We start from the raw sequence: 20,551 nt of genomic DNA, 5'->3' as shown, positions 1-20,551 counted from the left end.
AGATTGAGAATGGTCGAGCTAATAGAGTCCCTAGAGAGGAAAGGCTATGTAGGTTATGCCACATAGAGATAGAGGATGAGTATCACTTCACATGCAAGTGCCCAACTTATGCCGAGATACGGGCGGAATACCAAGACATACTAGGACCCTCTCCCACCCTCTCCAAACTATTAGATACCCCGAGTGTAAAGAGACTAGGTAGGTATATCTTAGAGCTAAAACAACATAGGGAGGATAAATTACAAAGTGTTAATCATAACCCTTTTACTACTCATCAACATGTACCTAGTGTAATTTTTCAGGAACATGGGGAGACGATGAATGTGGATACACTTATGCCGCTCGGCCTCTCCCTTGAGGAAGCAGAAATACAAAGAGCAACCAAACGTCCTCGGATGTTGGGCTTCAACACAAGTCAACGTGGAGTAGAAAAGATTAAGAAGATAAGGGAACGTGAGCTACGCCGACTCGAAGCTATGGTTGGGGTACCTCTTACATGGGGACCACGGGCCACATCCACATCATGGCAACCCTTTGACCCCCCGCTTCTCTTCGAGAGACTTGGATGGAAATGAAATTAGGCCTAGTATAGAATCATTCTCATTGTAGAACATGTTTTTTATATAGAACATGTTTGTTGTTTTCTTAGAACTATTTAGCTTAAACTCTATTTTATCTTAATTTTATTTTTACTTTCGATGAATGGGTAAATATCCCATTTTTGTTGTACACCATTTGTCTCATGGGCCAATTTTGGCCTTAGAAGACGTTAATATATCTTTCTTTCTTTCTTTCTTTCTCTCTCTACTAAAATCCATCTATGTTTGTTGTTATAACAAGATTTTGATACTAAAAAACCTTGGCTATCTATCTCTAAGGTCCACTTCGTCATCTCCGTAGTGACATATACATATACAATAGACATTCGGTTAAGTGCGCACTTTTTGGACGCAATGAAGAAGTGCGCACTTAGGGGTTTTCTAAAACATTTTAGGGTGATTTGGAAATTTTTAGGGTTCTTTGAAATATTATCCTTCTGTGCTCTAATCATATCATTCTTGATAAGAAAAATGATCAATTTACGTGATATAATTTACTTGAAACGTTTCTGGTTTTAGCATACATACATACTCTTCACTCTTCTGTTTCTTTCTCAATTCTAGATTACCTTCTGTTTTTGCCTTTTTTGCTACATCTAAGGAATACATCCATCTATGCAACAAACCTAATGGACTTCCTTGGATGCAATGAGATTTTTTCTTGTGTTTTCTTCCTGCTAGTGGTAGGTTTGAGGAATCGAAGTACAGATGGAGGAAACAGGAAAAGAGAGAGGGAGGGAAAGAGGTTTTCTTCATGCAAGAAAAGAGCATGCACACACGCATGCATGCAGCACATGCAGAAGTTTTGTTCCACATGGAGAAGGAGAGCTCGCATTCGCGGCCGATTGCTACAAAAACTTGACTATTCACGATCATCAAGATATCATCATGGCAATTAACCACAAGCAAGGTCGAAATAATCGTATACCAACACCGAATGATCAGTTGCAAATTAGAGTGGATGTCTGCAAGGTGATTGATGTTGATGAAGAACTTGGAGAACTTCATAGTAGAGTTAAAAAGCTGAAAGGGGTTGCTCTAGCCATAGAGACAGAAGGAAAATTCTAGAATGAACCGCTTACTCAGTTGGAATCTAAGACTCGTAATCGTAAACGCACACACACACACATAGAACACATGACACGCATACACATACACACAAAAACTCCTTTTGTTATTTTCTGAATGTTTAGAGCATAGTTTCAATTTGGTTTAATGTAATTTCGTCATGAAACAATGTAATTTTTTTTATCTGGATTTTGACCTCTATAAAAAGTGCATTTAATAGAATGGTGCACTTAAGTGGGCACACACTTAACCGAATGTCTACTGCACGCTAAACCCTCTCTAAGTGTTGTAATGCTAGATAGTGTAAACCTACCTCTTCTCGAGACCTCATTCCCCATACATCATAGTTGCGAAAATTGCCAAATCAGCCTTCCTTTCAACCTATAGAGTTGTCGTGGTATCCCACGAAGTTCATCAAATAGGAACCCATTTCTCATGCTCCAATTATACACTATACCACATCCCCCCCCCCCCCCCCCCCCCGATACCTACGGTTGTCAAACACCTCTTGATATGATGGGGGTGGGTAGAGCTCTAGTACCATCAATGAAACCTCATTTAAAAGGTGACAGAAAACTGCATGTTAATGATGCTTGAATTTGTTAAGTATCTGCCATTCGAGGCACATGTTGTGGACACAAAGGCACCAACAAAGAGACACCAATGTCAACAAGACATTAGGGAAAAGGGGGATATAGTAAATTTTGATAGAAAGGTTTGTCGTCAGTGGACACGTTAGTGTAAAATTAACCCACCCCTTTGTAAAATGCTATATAAGCCACTCTTTTGTGACTTTTGTAGCTCTTCTCCATTGAACATTCTTGGGTTTTCGCCTTTCATTAGACTGTTAAGAGCTCTCACTCTATCCCTCTAATCTTCCATTTGAGTTAAAAATACTTAGGGTTAAGAGGTAATTACTCAAAACCCTAAGCACACCACTTTTTTTATATGTGCTAAATACTCTATTATAATAAGAAGTTGTTATTTTCCTTTATTCTTCTTATGTGTGTTGTTAACTAACATCCTTTATTGAGAGAGAGAGAGCAATCACTATTTGGGAAATCTAGACTAGGCAATGCCAATATTGATTGCCAAATATACCCATATCCATGTGGTATGCAAAACTTACTTCGGACTATTTGAAAGGTCATCATTTTCCTATGTGACTCTAGAACGAAATCTTCCACTGTTTCCAAGCCAAGCCTTGCCATTCAATTGAACTATGAGTTGAGACTTTCTTTTCCATCCCAATGTAATATCGTTGCAGTTGCCATCACCTCTATTACCAAAGAATTATTATATTCTCTATACTCTAGGGCTCTCTAATTAAACAATTTCAAACATTGTTGCCTTGAAAGCAATAATTGTTAAAACATAATATATTATGGATAGTTAAATGCTCATGGTATATACCCACTTCCTCCACAAATTGGCAAATTATTTATGCCCACGGTGTCGTGAAAATCCGTCACTATGTGCAGATCGTGAGGCGTAACTACCGAGGTCCTGGACCAGAAGGATTCGAAGTTTGTACTAGCTTTAGCGAGAAAGTATTTAAGATAGATTGAGAGAGATTGATATGGCGAGAGAAAGATTGAGATGGAGAGAGAGTAACAATCGGCGACGGTTCGGTTCGGTTTGAGAGGGTCCAAACCGAACCGTTTTCATTTTCTGAAACTTGAACCTAACCGAACCGAACCACGGAACCGTTAAACATTTTTCAAACTGTTAAACCATTAAACCGTAAAAACCACGGTTTCGTGGTTCGGTTTCGGTTTTCAACATAGGTCAAATTTATAATATTTTTAAAAATTTATAATATTTCATTATTTAGAATTTTTAGAATTTTTTAGATGTTCCTAAAATGTGAGAATAAGGTGTAAAAATGAAAAGATTGTTTAAAAACAAAATTTAGAAATTTTTAGAAATTTTTTTAAATTTTTTAAATAAAAAATAAAAACCGTTAAACCGTTAAAACAATGGTTTTTTACTGTTGAAACCGTTATGCCGTTAAACCGCGGTTTCGCGGTTCGGTTCGGTTCAAACCAACCGAACCGTTGTCGATTGTTAAGAGAGAGGGAGATTAAGATTGACCCCTTGACTTTAGATTTGAGAAACAAGATTAATACATCACCAATTGGATAACGATTTATTATTTTTATTAATTTCTTGATTAATACCTAGCTCTGTTTTTGTTTTTCATCCACTCTTTTATAGATGCCCCAATGCATATGATGCATGTGAGGGTGCAAGACATGCATGTAATGCATGTGATGCATGTTTGCCATTTGGCGCTCATGCATTGCATGTGTTGCATGATAACCATGTCACTCATTCAAGCTCTCATGTATGAGAAGTATAATGATAAAAATATAACTTAAAGAAATGACTTGGCTTAGTGCCTTTCTTGGAGGTGCAAGGTTCAAGCCTTGCTTGCATCCCTTTCAATGCACAAAATATTACTCGGCTTTAGTCTTGTATTTTACAAATGTTTAACTGCATATTACACCTTCAGTCGACCTCCAATGAGCCGACGGAACCTATAGACAATTTTTTTTTGTTCGTTTCACACCGAAATCTTCAAGACATCGTGTGTTGCGATCAACCTATCTGACCCACCAATCGATCTGTATGTCTGATGCCGACCAGTCCGATCTGGTCGTGTCCGTACCGATCGGTTCGATCCAGATCCGTCCGTCCGGCTCGATCCGAATCCGATCCCGGTCCCGGTTCCGTCGTCGTACGTCCGGTCCAGTTCTCCAAAACCATTACAAGTGGTTAAGCCACATCCATCCATCCGAACAGTTTAGCCCAAGTCACCTTGAACATTCTGTGCTCCACACATAGACAAAAAGTAATAAGTTCTAACTATGCTCATATACTGTAGGATCCTGATTTGTCCTATCTATGTGGGATATCTCACAATTTTGTTTTTCTCTTCTTCTTCTCAAACTTTGCACTCACATAACTTGACATTTAGTTGTCCGTTTCAAATGTAGTAAAGTGCATTCGGAAGCTCTTGAAGACATCCATCTTTTCGTACCAAAATATTAAACTAATATAAAATAGTATCTTCACTATTATTATTTCATATTGTGTGTGAAGAACCACACTTGATTTTGTACATTCCATGCAATTTTCACACCGTTGCCGAAAATCTTCACGACAACAGTTGAGTACTTATGAAGTTATGCACATACCTTTTAAAAGGTTAAATCTTCAACTCACCATACAATCTTCTAAATTTAGTAAAACCACTATGTATATTGCTCCATGAATGTCAACTCATACCAATTTTACTCTTTTCTTCCACCATGTATATTTTAATGAACTAACCAAATGATCAAGTGATTTCTTTGTCCATGGCAATAAGGACAAAGAATAAGAAATCATTTGAATCATTGTTGCTTGTACCGCTTTAAGACGAGTACCAGACATCCAAGCTTGAGACTTTCAATACATAATGTAAAGAATTAGGTAATTAAGCAAGGGTTAATTAACGTCTAATTATGTGAGTAGTTAATAAGTAGAAGATTATGTGATATGTGTGCGTATGTGTGTGAGAGGAAGAGAGAGAGAGGGGAAGTTACACTTATGAACAATATTATAAATGGGGGATGATTAACAAGAGTGTATATTAAAAAGCATCATCAAATAGAAAAATACCCACAACGAGGTATATATATACATCTCATGTGCAAAGGTGCACATGTGTGAGTATAATATAGGTACAAAGGTGTAAGTCCTATATTAAATGAACATGGGAGTGGAGGATCTACAATGTATCCCACTCAAGTACAAAATCCTATTTAAGGCTTTAAGGTCAACACACTAACTAGATTCTATCTAGGTAACTACTAAGTTATGTGTGTTGACTAACTAACCAAATCTAGTTGAGCTTGATATCTCCACACATAAAGTTCTCTAAAACTATGCCAAATATTGTATTCAAACTTTGAGAAGGTGAGATATCAACACCAACAAAGCAACCTAAGTGCCAACATACATTGCCTTGACCTAATATTTGGCCACACCATCCAAGATAAACCAAATCACTCTTCGTGCATTTAATAAGTAAGCATAGACTTCCGCATATTAATATGTAATCTTCACACCAATGCAAATCCATTCCACACTCCATGGCTTTAACTATATTATCAGGTACAACTTTGAGAACAAAAATGAATCATCTACCAAACCTTGGGCTATCAATTATTTCCCGAAACGGTAAAGCTAGACCAACTATATACCCACATATTTCCAACTCATGTATCTTAACCATAATCAGGGTGTAACACTGGCAAATAATAATGGACTCAATGGGCATTCTTGTCTTAGATATATTGCCAATGGTATTGCATTCGTAACTCCACACCATTTATGATCACATGTGACAATGCACCTAACCCCAACATCAAAGAGAGTCGAGACATCCTTTCACCAAAACCCATGTGAGAAATAAGTTTGGTAAGAAAAGACCAACTTACATGATCATGAGCTTTCTTGATGTCTAGTTGTATCATTTCAATTTGTTGTTTTGATTCCTTTGCATAATCCATTGTCATTTGCACATTCAAAATAATATGAAGGATGTCCCTTCCCTCAACAAACCCATTATGAATAGTATGTATTTTCCCTCAACAAATCTATGTGGTCTATGCATTGATGACTTAGAGGAATAAGCCATTAATAATGTTGTCCAATGATGTAGTCTGCGTGTTTTGTATTACACAAATGACATGGTGCTTTTGTAAATACGTTAGAATATGTGCAAAAGTTTATGAGGCATTGAAAGAGTTGTGCATGCATACTAAGTTGATAATCAATAGCAACACATTTATTTCTCCATGCATCAATAGATTCAAGATGTTATAAAACTAGTCAACTACACACATTTTTCCATAAACAAGTTCAAGAGTTTTGGTTTCACGTTTCAATACAATGCTCTGCGTTTGGGTGTATTTTGCTAAACTTTTCACACATCTTTGACTAACCCAAGCCTTCAACAAATTCCCCACATTCATAGTGACATGCACTCTCAATTGCAACATTCATTAGTAAAGTTTTTGAACATTGAGAGTCACTACTCACTTTCACATGTATTATGTGAAAATATTATATTTCTAGTCTCATTGGTCATATTTGACCTTTGAAGATGATAATACAATAGGTAGTGGGACATTCTCAAGTGTCACTAAACAAAAAGAATGTTTACCTAAGCAAAGAATCCTTAGATGCTCCAATATCCTTAGATCCTTTCAGTTTCCTTAGATAAGGTTGTACTCCATGTATACAATCAAATATAAAAGCATTATACATATCCCAATTATCTCCATCTCATCGTTTGGGCCATTTTGTGAATATTGAGCAATTGTGTAGGCATTATCAATTAAATATCTTATATGTAATTCCAAATGGTAAGTGCAATATGGCATTGAATAAACTAGTGAGGACAATCTCTTTCATTGAGTTGTGCAAAAGAAGCATGTGCATGTTCCCAATCCTTTGCCTCTCTAGAGTTGAAACCGAAGGTTGACCCCTCTCTAAATAAAAGCCTTAGATCGAAATTATAATCAAGACTGCCAATAACAATCGGCAACGGTTCGGTTTGAGAGGGTTCAAACCGAACCGGTTTGGAACCGAACTGTTTAAATTTTAAAAAACCTGAAACTAACTTAACCGAACCGCGAAACCGTTAAACATTTTTCAAACCATTAAACCGTAAAAACCGCAGTTTCGTGGTTCAGTTTCAATTTTCAACATAGGTCAAATTTTGTACTTTTTAAAATTTATAATATTTCATTATTTAGAATTTTTAGAATTTTTTAGATGTTCCTAAAATGTGAGAATAAGGTGTAAAAATGAAAAGATTGTTTAAAAACAAATTTTAGAATTTTTTTAATAAAAATTTTAAAAAATAAAAAATAAAAACCATTAAATCGTTTAAACCACGGTTTTTGACAGTTGAAACCAAACCGAAACTGAACCGAACCGTTTAAAAAACCTAAACTTGAACCGAACCGAACCGTTAAACCGCGGTTTCGCAGTTCGGTTCGGTTCAAACTGAACCATTGTCGATTGTTAACTGCCAACTACATTGCAAAAATTTCCACCACTTTGCATGAGAATCTACAAGTAGAGATGACAAAATGTTACAATAGATTATTGAGCAATAAGAATCGTGTTTAACCATTCAAGCATTCATGCACCAATCACCCAAGGTTGCTCATCTATTAGCATCAATAAATATCCTTACCACAATAATATGCTCTATAACTTTCGTTAAATAAAATTATAATTTGACAAAATACATAAGAAGTGTTCTGCCTCTTTAAGTGATCTATTGGCATTAATAAATATCCTTACCACAATAATATGCTCTATAACTTTCGTCAAATTAATTTATAATTTGACAAAATACATAAGAAGTGTTTCACCTCTTTAAGTGATGAAATTGAGATCAGGCTTTACGATATTGAAACAATGTTAAAAATCTTTAGAAGTAAATTTTCCATTTGGAACTTGTGACGAGGAGCATGTAGGATTTTTCGGTCCGTGAATCGGAGTTCAGAATCCCAAGATACAACCTCTGGAAGGATCAATGTTACCTTCAAGATCACTCAAGACACAAATGTAATTATATCAAAAGGGGAGCTCGAAATTAAATGAGGATGATTTTGCAATTTCTCAAATGTAAATATAAAATAGAATTTATAAATATAAATATAAATATAAAAAAATAAAGAAACAACCACCCATGCATGAGGCCGCCTCAAGGAGAGTGGCTAGGCAGTTGACCCCCTACAAAAGCCATTCCCATGGTGGCTAAGGAAGGTAGAGAGGGGGAAGAAAAGAAGAAAAACAGAAAGCGACTGAAGAAGCTCACAAGGGTGAAGGATGCAGAGGTCGCTCAAGAAGATGATGGCCTGCTGAAAAGAAGACAAAAACTAAGGAAAGGAAAGTAAATTGAGTAAATGAAGAAGTTGAATTAATCTATCTCAAATGCCTCTTTGTAGAGGTTATGAGTTGGAGTCCTCCTAAAACAATTTCTTTAGGTAAACAAGTTTTGTAAGATAAAATTTGTAAATATAAAGAGAAAGAAAGCTAAATGAATAGAGAAGAAGAAGAGTTGAAGTGGTTGATTTGATAAGCCTTACTTCTAACAAAGGAGCGGCTAAGTTCGATTGAGTCTTACCAAATAACTTTTTGCAAACTAATATTGTAAGTGGGTTTTTACAAATATGCACACACAACCACAGTCTTTGCGACAATGTGTATATATGTTAGTGGAAACAGAACACTCATTGTGGCACCTTTAGGTTTCTATGATCCATCTATATGCACAATTCATCATTTGTTTTCTAAAGTACTACAATGAGGGTGAACACATGGCTTGTTTGGCTGATTTCTAAACCTAGATTTTAAGGATTTGTCAAATTCTTACCTCAATTTGTTGGTTTGGATCCATTTGATACATCCTTTGTTTGTCCTTCAAATGCATTTTGTGTTGGCAAAACTTTATATCTAGCCTCCATATATTATATAAGACAAAGCCCAACAAGTTCAATGTGAAATATGTGTTTGAGTTGGTTTGCAATTTTGATCTTTGTGGGTAGGATCCAGTAATCACTTCCTCAAGTTTAGATTCTTTCCCTTCACTTAAAATATCGAGTTCTCTCTACACAACCCCTCTTTCACGATTGCTTCCTTTTAGCACATATGTGGCCAAGAGGTTTGAACTCTTCCTAAGCAGATTGAGCTTTTTAAGTGCAATTGTACTAATTCCTTAGAATGAATATTGCAAATAGATGCATCGGCTCTTTTGCAAAAGTGAGACTCGTTCATACATTTTGTTATAAGGTAGAGTTGGACACCAATTTCATCATAATTTGTGTAAAACAAGTACTTTTTATCGAGTCATTGAAAATTCCTTACAAGATCTAGATGTGATCCATATCACATACCATAATAGACTTGTCTATAAAATCACATAGTTGTTATACAATTCTACACTGAAGATTCTTTCGTTCTATGTTTGGAAAAGTTATTTGGGAGGAAACGCCTTGATTTAGATTTCACACAATTATTTGTTGTGATTCCACAAGTCGATCATTCCAAACTGTAAGTAGACTTTGCATGCCTTTATTCCTTTGTTGATAGAATTTGCCGAGTGACAACATTTGACCAATCCCATGTGACAATTGAAGTGGGAAAATAAAATGCCCCCCTTTCATGCCCAAGTCCATAGTTATGGCAAAGGGCGTGCAAACTTAGCTTTCTATGACCACACGATTCGGCAAGGTGTTCGAAAAGCCAATAACCATAGGGAACAAAACCTTGCTTCGAGACCATCGTGAGCTCGTTGCAATCGATCAATCGATCACATCACATTGCGGAGTAGTTATGATTTTCTATCATTTCCATGGTTGCGTGTAGAGAACTTGTGTTGGGATGAATGAAGCGCCAGGCCTAAGATTTCATTAGGTCATATCAAATGTGATCATTTACATCAGTAAGTCCAATTGTTATTGTTTCAGAAGTCTTCATACCAAAGGCTTTAGAGTAATCTGATCATTGGGGTTTTCTCAATTCATATCCTGAGGATTGATTCTTCTTTGTATTCGCTCATGGGTCTTTTTAATTTCATCAGGATTTTGATGATATTAATCAGTTGTTTCAATGTCACTAGGCGAGATCCATGCCTGGGAAAAACAGGGCTTTTGTCTGTTCTGCCCCGAAATGAACAGGGAGCTTCCTAAAGTAAGTATTGTATTTACATATGGAAGGGGAAGGGGGAGACATAAAGATTTATCCCAACTTCAGTGTCTACCATGTTTGGCATTGTGAATCTTCAGATGTTCTGTATTCAAGACAGATATGGTCTATCATGGCCATGTTGTAAGATTTGGGTATCACATTGTGAGTGTCGTCAACTGAAACTAGTTATGTATTCCTCGAAATTAAAAGATGTGATTTTAGCTATTATCATGTCTGAGTTGTGAAGATTTGGATGCTCGGTCATTTCGAAACAAACTGGTTGTGCCACTTTGCGAGATTAGGGAGTCAGCTTGTGACATTTGGATCCTTATCATCAAATAAATTGGCGTCAAATGTTGTATCTCAAGAGGGACAGCAGGCACTTGAAGAGGTCATAGGAAGAAAGAAAGATATATTAATATCTTCAGGAGAGAGAAAGAAAGATAGAGTGAGTGTGGTTTACAAATATGAGGATATTGAGCATCCTTTTGGCATCATGTCATGCTGTGAGGCTATTGGCAGTCTTCTGGAGAGGTTTGGAAACACGAAAGACCTTGAGAAGGGAAAGAAAGTTAATGTTCACATGGTTTACCATGGATTGGAATCAAGCATTTTACTTGGAAACTTGCTCATTAGCATGTATGTTAAGTGTGGTACTCTGGCCAATGCCACTCGGTGGTTTCACAAAATGCATTCCAGAGATGTCTTCACGTGGACATCACTTATTGGAGCCTATTCTAAATCTGGCCACAGCAAACAATCTTGGAATGTGTTTTGGCGTATGGTGCATGATGATGTCAAACCAAACAATGTGACATTTCTTAGCATTCTTAAGGCATGTACAAGTTTGACCCATGTGAAAATCATCCATGCTCTAATGGTAAATGATGGATTTGATTGCGATGATTTTATTAGAAGTGCTCTGCTCGATATGTATGGCAAATGTGGAAGCATACATGATGCTCATGCATTGTTTGACAAAGTCCAAAAACACCACATTGTGGCATGGAATACGATGATTGCCGCATATGCACAACATGAACTTCATGATCGTGCCTTTTATCATTTTTGGCAAATGCAATCTCAGAATGTTGAACCTGATGAAGTAACGTGCTTGAATGTTCTTAAAGCATGCATCAATCAAGGATCCTCAAAGGAAGGACGTAGGGTTCATATGATCATTATTCAAAGCAAAATGGAGTCAGATACCTTTCTTGCTAACACACTTATCGATATGTATGCTAAAGACATGAGTTTGGCTGATGCAATCTATGTGTTCAACCATTTGTCTGCACGGGATGTTGTTTCATGGTCGGTAATTATTGCTGCTTATGTCCTACATGGCCAAGCACATGAAGCCTGGTATCAGTTTGAACAAATGCAACTTAGCAATTTCAAGCCTAATAAAGTCACTTATATGAGTGTTCTCAAGGCATGTGCAAGATTATCATCTTTGAGAGAGGGACATCATATCCATATCGACATAATTTTGAACAATTGGGATCCAGATATATTTCTTGGCAGTTCACTTATTGATATGTACTGCAAGTGTGGCAGGATTGAGGATGCCAATTATATCTTCACGAGTATGGCTCAGCGGGATGTTATTGCATGGAATTCCATAATTGATGGGTTCAGTGAAATGGGAGAAAATAAAGAAGCTTTAAATTTATTCTGGAAAATGCAAGTGGATGAAGTTTCACCTGATGAAATTACATTTGTAAGCACATTGAAGGCTTGCACAAATCTAGGTGACCTACAGCAAGGTAGGTGGATTCATTCTTATGCAATTGAATTTAACATGTTCTCTCAGGTACAAGTAGGAAACACACTTCTTGACATGTATGCAAAATGTGGCTGCATGATTGATGCAAGACATGTCTTTGACAAAATGCATGACCGCCCCATGTTTGTGTGGACATCAGCCATATGTGGGTATATTCAGAATGAATTAGGAAATGAGGGATTACAACTATTTGATCAAATGAAGCAAGAAGGACTAGCACATGGTGATGTTACTTTCTCTACCATTTCAAAAGCATGTGGAAACACCTTGGATTTGGAACATGCAAAGCAAATTCATGTACCAATAATAGAGCTCAGTCTGGATTCTGATGTACATGTTGGGAACAGTCTTCTTGATATGTATTCAAAATGTGGAAGTTTCAATCATGTTACACAAGTTTTTGACAATATACAGCAAAAGGATGTGGTCACATACAACACGGTCATCTCGGGTTATGTCCACAATGGAGTTTGGGACAAAGCAATACATACATTTTGGCAAATGGAGATGGACGGTGTGAAGGCAGACACAATCAGTTTCACATGTGTGCTTAAGGCTTGCGGTGGCCTTGCAGGTTTAGAACATGGGATGCTGATTCACATTCTTGTGATAGAAGATAGTTATGATAGGGATGACATCTTGAAAGGAATCTTTGTGGACATGTATGCGAAATGTGGAAGTATAATACATGCGAAAAGAACTTTCGATGACATCATGAGACCAGATGCAATTACTTGGACAACAATACTCTCTGGGTATGCGCAACATGGTTGTGGTGAGGAGGCCTTTCAACTTCTAGGAAAAATGCTAAAGAATAATGTTAGTTGGGATGAAATAACGCTTGTGGGCGCTCTTTCGGCATGTAGCAACGCAGGCTTGGTGCAAGAAGGTCTTCATTGCTTTTACCTAATGAATAAGTTATGTGGTATATCATGGAACTGCCAGCATTATGCTTGTGTTTTTGATCTTCTTGGACGAGCGGGATGTTTAGATTACACAGTAGAGTTAGCAAATTTTATTCCATCTCAACCTGCTACTATAGTATGGTCAACATTGTTAGCGGCATGTAAACTTCATGAGCATGTAGGTCTGGCACATTATTCAGTAAAGCACGTGTTCGAGCTTGAATCAACTGACATAACTGCAAGCATTATGCTGTCAAATATAAAGACAGCATATGGTATGCAACCAAGAAACACACATTAGGGGTTGGAAATTGCTATGTCTCTTTCCCTATGGATATTGATGGAGATCAGATTTGTCCAGCCTAATGTGAGACTTCAAACTATGAATTCAATTTTCACACATGGGATAAAGCATGTAAGGGTTCCATCCAAATCACACTGAATATTAAAATGATAACCACTTTGTACATCATCCCTTGCATTTTACTTGTCTTTTAATTCAATATCATCCACACACGAAAGCTCTAAAAGATGGGGCGTGGATGATCTTTTAGAGCTTTTGGGTGATGCTATGCATTATGTAATGATTGAGGAAAGGTTGGTGGAATCATCAAGGATGAAATGGGAAGATGTTAAGAGGACAAAGCTAGAATATTACATTGCGAATGTCAACCTTGAATGTTGGTCTCAATATAAGGCAAGAATGCCTATTGATCGTATCCAACCTTATCTCATTACCAATATGAGTAGTAATGCTTGTAGAGCCCTCACACTACAACACACTAGATCTCACAAGTTAGGTGTTGAAGTTGCATCATGGTATCAAAATGTAACGAATTTGAGGGCATGTAAAGTATGCAATGAAGGCATGGTAGAGGATGAGTGTCACTTGCTCTTCACATGCTCGACATATAGTGCAATTTGTTCAAGATATGATGACATATTAAGAGGGAGTGATAACTTAAGTGCCAGTTGAGCTCATATGTGCATGCCTTATTCACACATAGAGACATTGTGCTTCAATGTATGAATACCCCATTTTAGGAAGGAGACACGTATCAAGAACACATGTATACTCTCATCCCATAAGTCAAATTTGGCCTCTTTATGGACAATAAAAACTATAATTCTAATTCTAATTGGGCAAGCCACCTTCAAGACTATGCTCCACAAAATGAGTCAAGATTGTCAAGAAGGAGAAGGTTTATTGTGCCACTTATACTCTACATTTTGTGCAATCTTATTTGTGAGCTTTAAACACTAATATTGTTGTTCTTAATAGACGTTTGATAGCATTCTAAGTCATATGTTGCATATGATAGTTTTGCTGGTGTCACGGTGTACCAAAATCACAACAGTATAAAACTTTAAAAGAACGAAGATTGTGAAGCTCATGGAATTCAATGGCTAGTTTACCTCTCTTTTTGGAAATGCATTATGCACAACTCTTAAATATGAATTAACACCCAAAGAAAAAAAGAGTTAATGATAAGGGCAAGGAATAATTTCATATAACAATCGGCAACGGTTCGGTTTGAGAGGGTCCAAACCGAACCGTTAAATTTTTTTGAAACTTGAACCAAACCAAACCGAACCATGAAACCGTTAAACCAAACCATTAAACCGTAAATACCGCAGTTTCGTGGTTCGGTTTCGGTTTTCAACATAGGTCAAAATTTTAATTTTTAATATTTTTAAGATGTTCCTAAAATGTGAGAATAAGGTCTAAAAATGAAAAGATTGCTTAAAAACAAATTTTAAATTTTTTTATAAATTTATAAATTTTTAAAAATAAAAATAAAAATAAAAAACCATTAAACCATTAAAATCGCGGTTTCTAACTGTTAAAACCGAACCGAACCATTTTAAAAAACCTAAACCGAAACCGAACCGTTGCCAATTGTTAATTTCATACATTCTTTAAAGAACCTACAATTTATGTTGCAACATGAGAATGGATAAATATCTATTGATTTTCTATGAGAGCTATTAGATAGAGCACAACTTTTGCACTCTAGGCACAAAAGTCTTCTCTCGTCAATGCTCATTAAAGCATAGCGATTTTGTAAAATTTTGGGCTTAATCACGTTGAGTTTCAAATAAAAGTTGGCATTGCTACATTGTGTGGGAGAAGATACAAGTTCATGATCTTTCCTTAGTTGTTGTCATGTTAATAATGTCTTTGTGGTGATGTTGTTTTAAAATAATAATTACGCACATCAAGGAAGAGAGACAAATAAGAGCCATGCTCTACTAAAATTTAGCGGCATTTCCACATTAAAATGCTAAGTTTTTGTTAAAGTCTAAACAATTTTCTTTTAAAAGAAAATTTTGGCTTAAAATAATATGTTTGAGTTTTAAATTGAAGGAAAATCTTAACTAGTGTTAGCCACTTAAAGTACCATCTTATTGTTTGGGCTAACGTGATAGGGGCCAAAAGGTAGGTGCATGAAAAAAGAAGTTAAAGCCAACATGCCACACCAACCCAACAAAAGAAAAACAAGGATTATGAATACGAGAAACATGAGATTATGTACGCTTGTGCACATCACTCTCTCTTTCTCTGTCACACACATACCAACCATATAAAGATAGTTATGACATATTTGCATACATTAAACAAGTATGAATTTCATATATACATTTGTAATTTGGTTAGAATTATTCCCTAAAAATGATGAAATATGTGCCAATCTTGGCCACCATTCACACTTCCATGCATGGAATTCAATGAATAACTTGATATGGCCCAATATTGATTAACTCAATCAGAGTTAGTAGGTGTTTTAGAAAGATGGTCCATCTAAAATATTGTGGAATGAGAGCAAGATGGGTGGTCTACTTTTAACTTATATATTAGTGGGTGATCCATTGTTACCGTTTATAGTGGGTGGTCCACTATGATCATAATAAGAGTTCGTTGGGAATTCAAGAATGGTGGTGTGGAAAGGTACACAAAAATGTTTTGGCCTTGGTAGGTTCGATCCATGATTTTCAAGTCATAAGAGAAACATGGTAATGTAGTAGAACATCATGAAAGGTAGTAGAAGGTTATGAAACCCCTTTTGAAGAGTTATGGGAAATAATAGAAGATTATGTTAAGTGTCCAATCTATATGTATGTATATGTGTTCAAGTTTCAACCTCAATCCACATTGGGTTGAATCAATGACCATTAGCTTGATTGAATCTTTTAATTTGGCCTTAAAAGTAGTTGGAATCCAAACTTATTGAAAAAGGGCCAATTATTAATTATTTTCGAGTCCTTTTGATTAGTTGGCACATGGAGAATGTCTTCATGCACCTTTGATGGTCGTTGATGTTGCCAAACGAGACATCTCTAGTGTGGTAGATCAAGTGAGCATTCTTGTCACCCATATCTATGAGGTGGGGTTGGTTAGGTGTCTAAGAATCACAAAACCACTCGGCATGTGGTTTGATATGCTTGAACAAATAAACCACACATTGAACCTGTTTGTACTATTCAACATGGAGTTAGCTTCGCCGTAATCATCGTTAAGAGTTAGTGGCATAGTGAATCAGTTTTTTCCGACTGGATTAACACGACCCATACTTTGGAATGTTGCACTTCCAAGGGTCGCTACCGAGTCCAAAGGGTTCACCTTCCTCTCGATGGGCTAACCGAGGGATTGGGCAATGTCACTTCCCAATGGCAAAGACCACGTCACAAATCAACACAAAAAACACTTACCTATCCACTCCATGTAATCGTAAAAGCCTCGAAGGCTTCTTAAGTTAATCTAAATTAAGACACACTTAATCCCTACACTAATTAATAATATATGTTAATCTCAATTAAATAGATAATCACTATAGAAGAAATATAAGAGGTGTCTCAATTAAATAGATAATTACTAAATAAGAAACATGTGTTATAGAATAGAGTGATTAAGTAAGATCAAAGAGTGATTAGATATTAATCAAGATCACAATACAATCTCTAGATAGAGCTCATACGCTATGCTCTTCTCTATATCATATCAAATGATTGAGATACATGAGTTTATGACCCACAAGATGATGGGATGCATGCATACTATTTACATTATGAAGTCTTGGTAACTAGAGTTTAAGACTAAGATAAGTAAGTATAGCATGACTCATGTTATGCATGATTTCATAACACTCCCCCTCATCTCATCATCATTGGTTTAGCTCATTAGCTCTGATAATCTTCTAAGTCCAAGAGAAGGAATGTTCAGCCAATATTTTGATGCGAGTAAGCTTTTGGTAAATATATCTGCCAAGTTCTTGCTTCATTGCATAGGTTGAATGTTGATATACTTATCATTGAGCTCATGAGTAAAGAAAAACTCGGGAGAAATATGTTTGATTCAATCCCCTTTAATGAAGCCTTTCTTGATTTGATTAATGCAAGCATAATTATCTTCATAGATAACTGTTGGTAATGAGGGGCTAATAAAACCACAAGAACTTTCAATATGCCCGATTAAGCATTGTAACCATAAGCATTCTCAGCTTGCTTAATGTAATACCAATATCTCAACACGATTTGAAGATGTTGTAGCCAATGTTTGCTTTGGCGATCGCCAATAGATTGTTGTACCACCAACAAGGAAAACATATCCTGTTTGTGGTCTACCAATGTGAGGGTCAGATAAAAACCCAACGTCAGAATAACCAGTCAATTGGCCTTGCATAGAATCGTTGGTAAAGAAAAGACCGATATCTTTAGTGCCTCGTAAATATTGGAAAATCTGCTAAATTCCAATCCAGTGTTGCCTGGTAGGATCGTGACTATACCGAGCTACCAAATTGATAGTGAACGAAATGTCCGAACGCGTACAATTGGCCAAGTACATAAGTGCACCAACAACATCCATGTCAGGATATTTGTGGTCCCAATGCTGACTCGTTGGAAGATCTTGGCCGAAATGGGTCATGAGAAGGATCCCGAGAACGTACTACTGGATAGAGGTTCTAATAAAATGAGCTTGATACATAGAAAACCATTTTAATATTTTATGGATATCAGAGCTCTGATGAAGATGAATTCCATTAGATAGGTGCTCGATCTGAAGACCCAAGCAGAATATAGTTAAATCGAGGTCTTTCATTTCAAATTGGCGGCTAAGCATAGCAACAACATCTTCAATATCATTGGATGTTCCAATAATATTGAGATCATCAATATAAATAGCGAGGATGAAAAATTATTTGAGATGATGCTTGATAAATATGCAAGGACAAATATCATCATTCTTAAATCCATGAGAAGAAGATATTGAGAAAGATGTTGATACCACATACAACCGACTTGTTTAAGTCCATAAAGTGACTTACATAACTTGATTGATGGATTGCGAAATTTTCCAAACTGCATAGATTTGCAAAGTTCTTTAGGTATCTTCATGTATATATCTTTATCTAAATCACATCCATGAGACGCATATGAAGACTTCGTTGAACAGTAAAATGAATAAACCAACAAATACGTTGCATCTATAACCTGAGAATATGTATCGCTATAATCAATACCAAATTGTTGTGTAAAACCTTGAGCAACAAACCTTGCCTTATAACCGGTACCAATAGGTGTTTCTTGAATTTTACCAAAAAATCCTTGTTTGAGAAGACTATTTAGCTTCTTTCCACTTATCCCAAAAATGGGATGTTTTTGCTTCTTGAATAGTTTGAGGATCTGATTCATTCACAAAATTTGTCATGGGTTGATGGGGAGAGTAAATATGATATGATCACGGTCGTAGTCGGAGAAGTTGTGTTGCATGAAGTACTACATGTCCCCATGTTGAACTAGGCAAATTCGATTTGATAAGAATCGACCGCACAATTACTTGGATTTGTTTAATCGAAGATTCAGCCATACCATTTTGAGTGTGAACATGAGGAGTTGAAACTTCAAAATTAATACTAATAGATTCGCAATAGCGAATAAAGGTTGTTGACGTAAACTTGGCAACATTGTCCATCCGAATCGACTTAATTGGAAAATCAGGGAATTGAGCACGCAACTTGATGATAAGGATGAGGAGTCAAGGAAATGCCATGTTGCGAGTAGAAAGAAGTGTGACGTGAGAAAAACGCAACGAAGCATCTTTGACTCCCATGAATTAATAAAATGGTCCAAAAGGAGGGTGTACTGGTCCATGGATATCGCCATGTATATGCTCCAAAAGTTTCCGGTGACTCACACAGTTCCTTGTGCAAGAAAGGACGAATCACCAACTTTCCTTGTGCACATGGAACACAAAGACAAGTTTTAACTTGATTCAAGTATTCCAACTTTAAAGGTAGATATTGAACATTATTGAGAATTCTCCTAATCATTGTATGGCTAGGATAACCTAGTCTATCATGCCAAAGATCCATTATATCACTATTGACCTTCGAGGAGATATTGGAGTAATGCCCTCATAAACCACATCGAAGACATGAATTCGATGAAGGTTTATCTTGACTTGACTTTGATTGATGATGCATTTGCTTGACTTGATTACTTTTAGGATATTGTTTCCTTTGTTGATCTTTCTTCCTCCTCTTCCTCTTCCTCAATTCTGTGCATATGGGTGTTGATGACGATGTTGTCGTCTAGAATAACTACTCTTGACATGCGACAAATCCTTGAATTGTAAAGGAGCCACAGGTTGACTAACTGGATGAAGTTTGTCATTCTTGAGGAGAACTTGGTGGTGTTACTCAATGACAAGAAGTACAAATAAAAGTTTAGCATATGTTTTAAAAGATTAAAATTTGCATAAAAGTTCAATGACAAGATTAAAATTTGAGGAATGAAAAGTACTTAACATTTTTTTGATTAGATTCGCCACTTGAACAAGGTTTTCATGACCGCAAATTTTAAGTTTAGAAACGATACCAAATAGTGAGGAATTATATTCAACAACTGTCTTGAAATCTTGAAAGCGAACTTGATTGCATGCATGCAAATTATTGGGGCCGAGAACAGTTCGTTGATGATGAAAACGGGCTTTGAGTTGTTTCTAGAGAGTTGATGGATTCTTGATGGAGATTTTTGGAGGCTTAGAGCTTGAAGGTGATGAAGGATGAAGATGAACGCTTCCGCCTTGTTCTTCCTAGCATTTGAGTTCTCCACATCATTAAAATTATCACTTATCGTATGAAGGATATCTTTTGTCGTGAGATGGCCTTCGACATGAACCATCCAAGTCATATAATTGGACCCATCCAATGTAACTGGCAGGAATAAGCATTTATCTATTTGTAGAGCTTGAGAAGTCATGCTAATGGTAACAATAAGGTAGATTAATATAAGAGAATAATTATAGAGGCTAATCGTGCTGATAACGTGTTATAGAATAGAGTGATTAAGTAAGATCAAAGAGTGATTAGATATTAATCAAGATCACAATACAATCTCTAGATAGAGCTCATACGCTATGCTCTTTTCTATATCAT

The 20,551-nt window shown here is 36.4% G+C and overlaps 1 protein-coding gene across 1 annotated transcript in view; it reads left to right on the top strand.

The window, feature by feature from the left end:
- LOC147864869 (putative pentatricopeptide repeat-containing protein At3g01580) overlaps positions 1-14,375 on the top strand; it is a 46,273-nt gene extending 31,898 nt beyond the window's left edge. The window contains exon 2 of the mRNA XM_087319047.1: positions 10,339-14,375. Within this exon, the coding sequence (XP_087175173.1) occupies positions 10,678-13,416 (2,739 nt within the window). The 5' untranslated portion in view covers positions 10,339-10,677 and the 3' untranslated portion in view covers positions 13,417-14,375. The remainder of the gene's footprint in view (positions 1-10,338) is intronic.
- The last annotated feature ends 6,176 nt before the right edge of the window (positions 14,376-20,551 follow it).

Source organism: Azolla caroliniana, unplaced genomic scaffold (assembly GCF_043228905.1).
Source record: "Azolla caroliniana isolate FFs.n. ecotype wild unplaced genomic scaffold, voAzoCaro1.0.p SCAF_4, whole genome shotgun sequence".
Taxonomy (NCBI): domain Eukaryota; kingdom Viridiplantae; phylum Streptophyta; class Polypodiopsida; order Salviniales; family Salviniaceae; genus Azolla; species Azolla caroliniana.
This window is presented reverse-complemented; position numbering and strand designations above follow the sequence as displayed.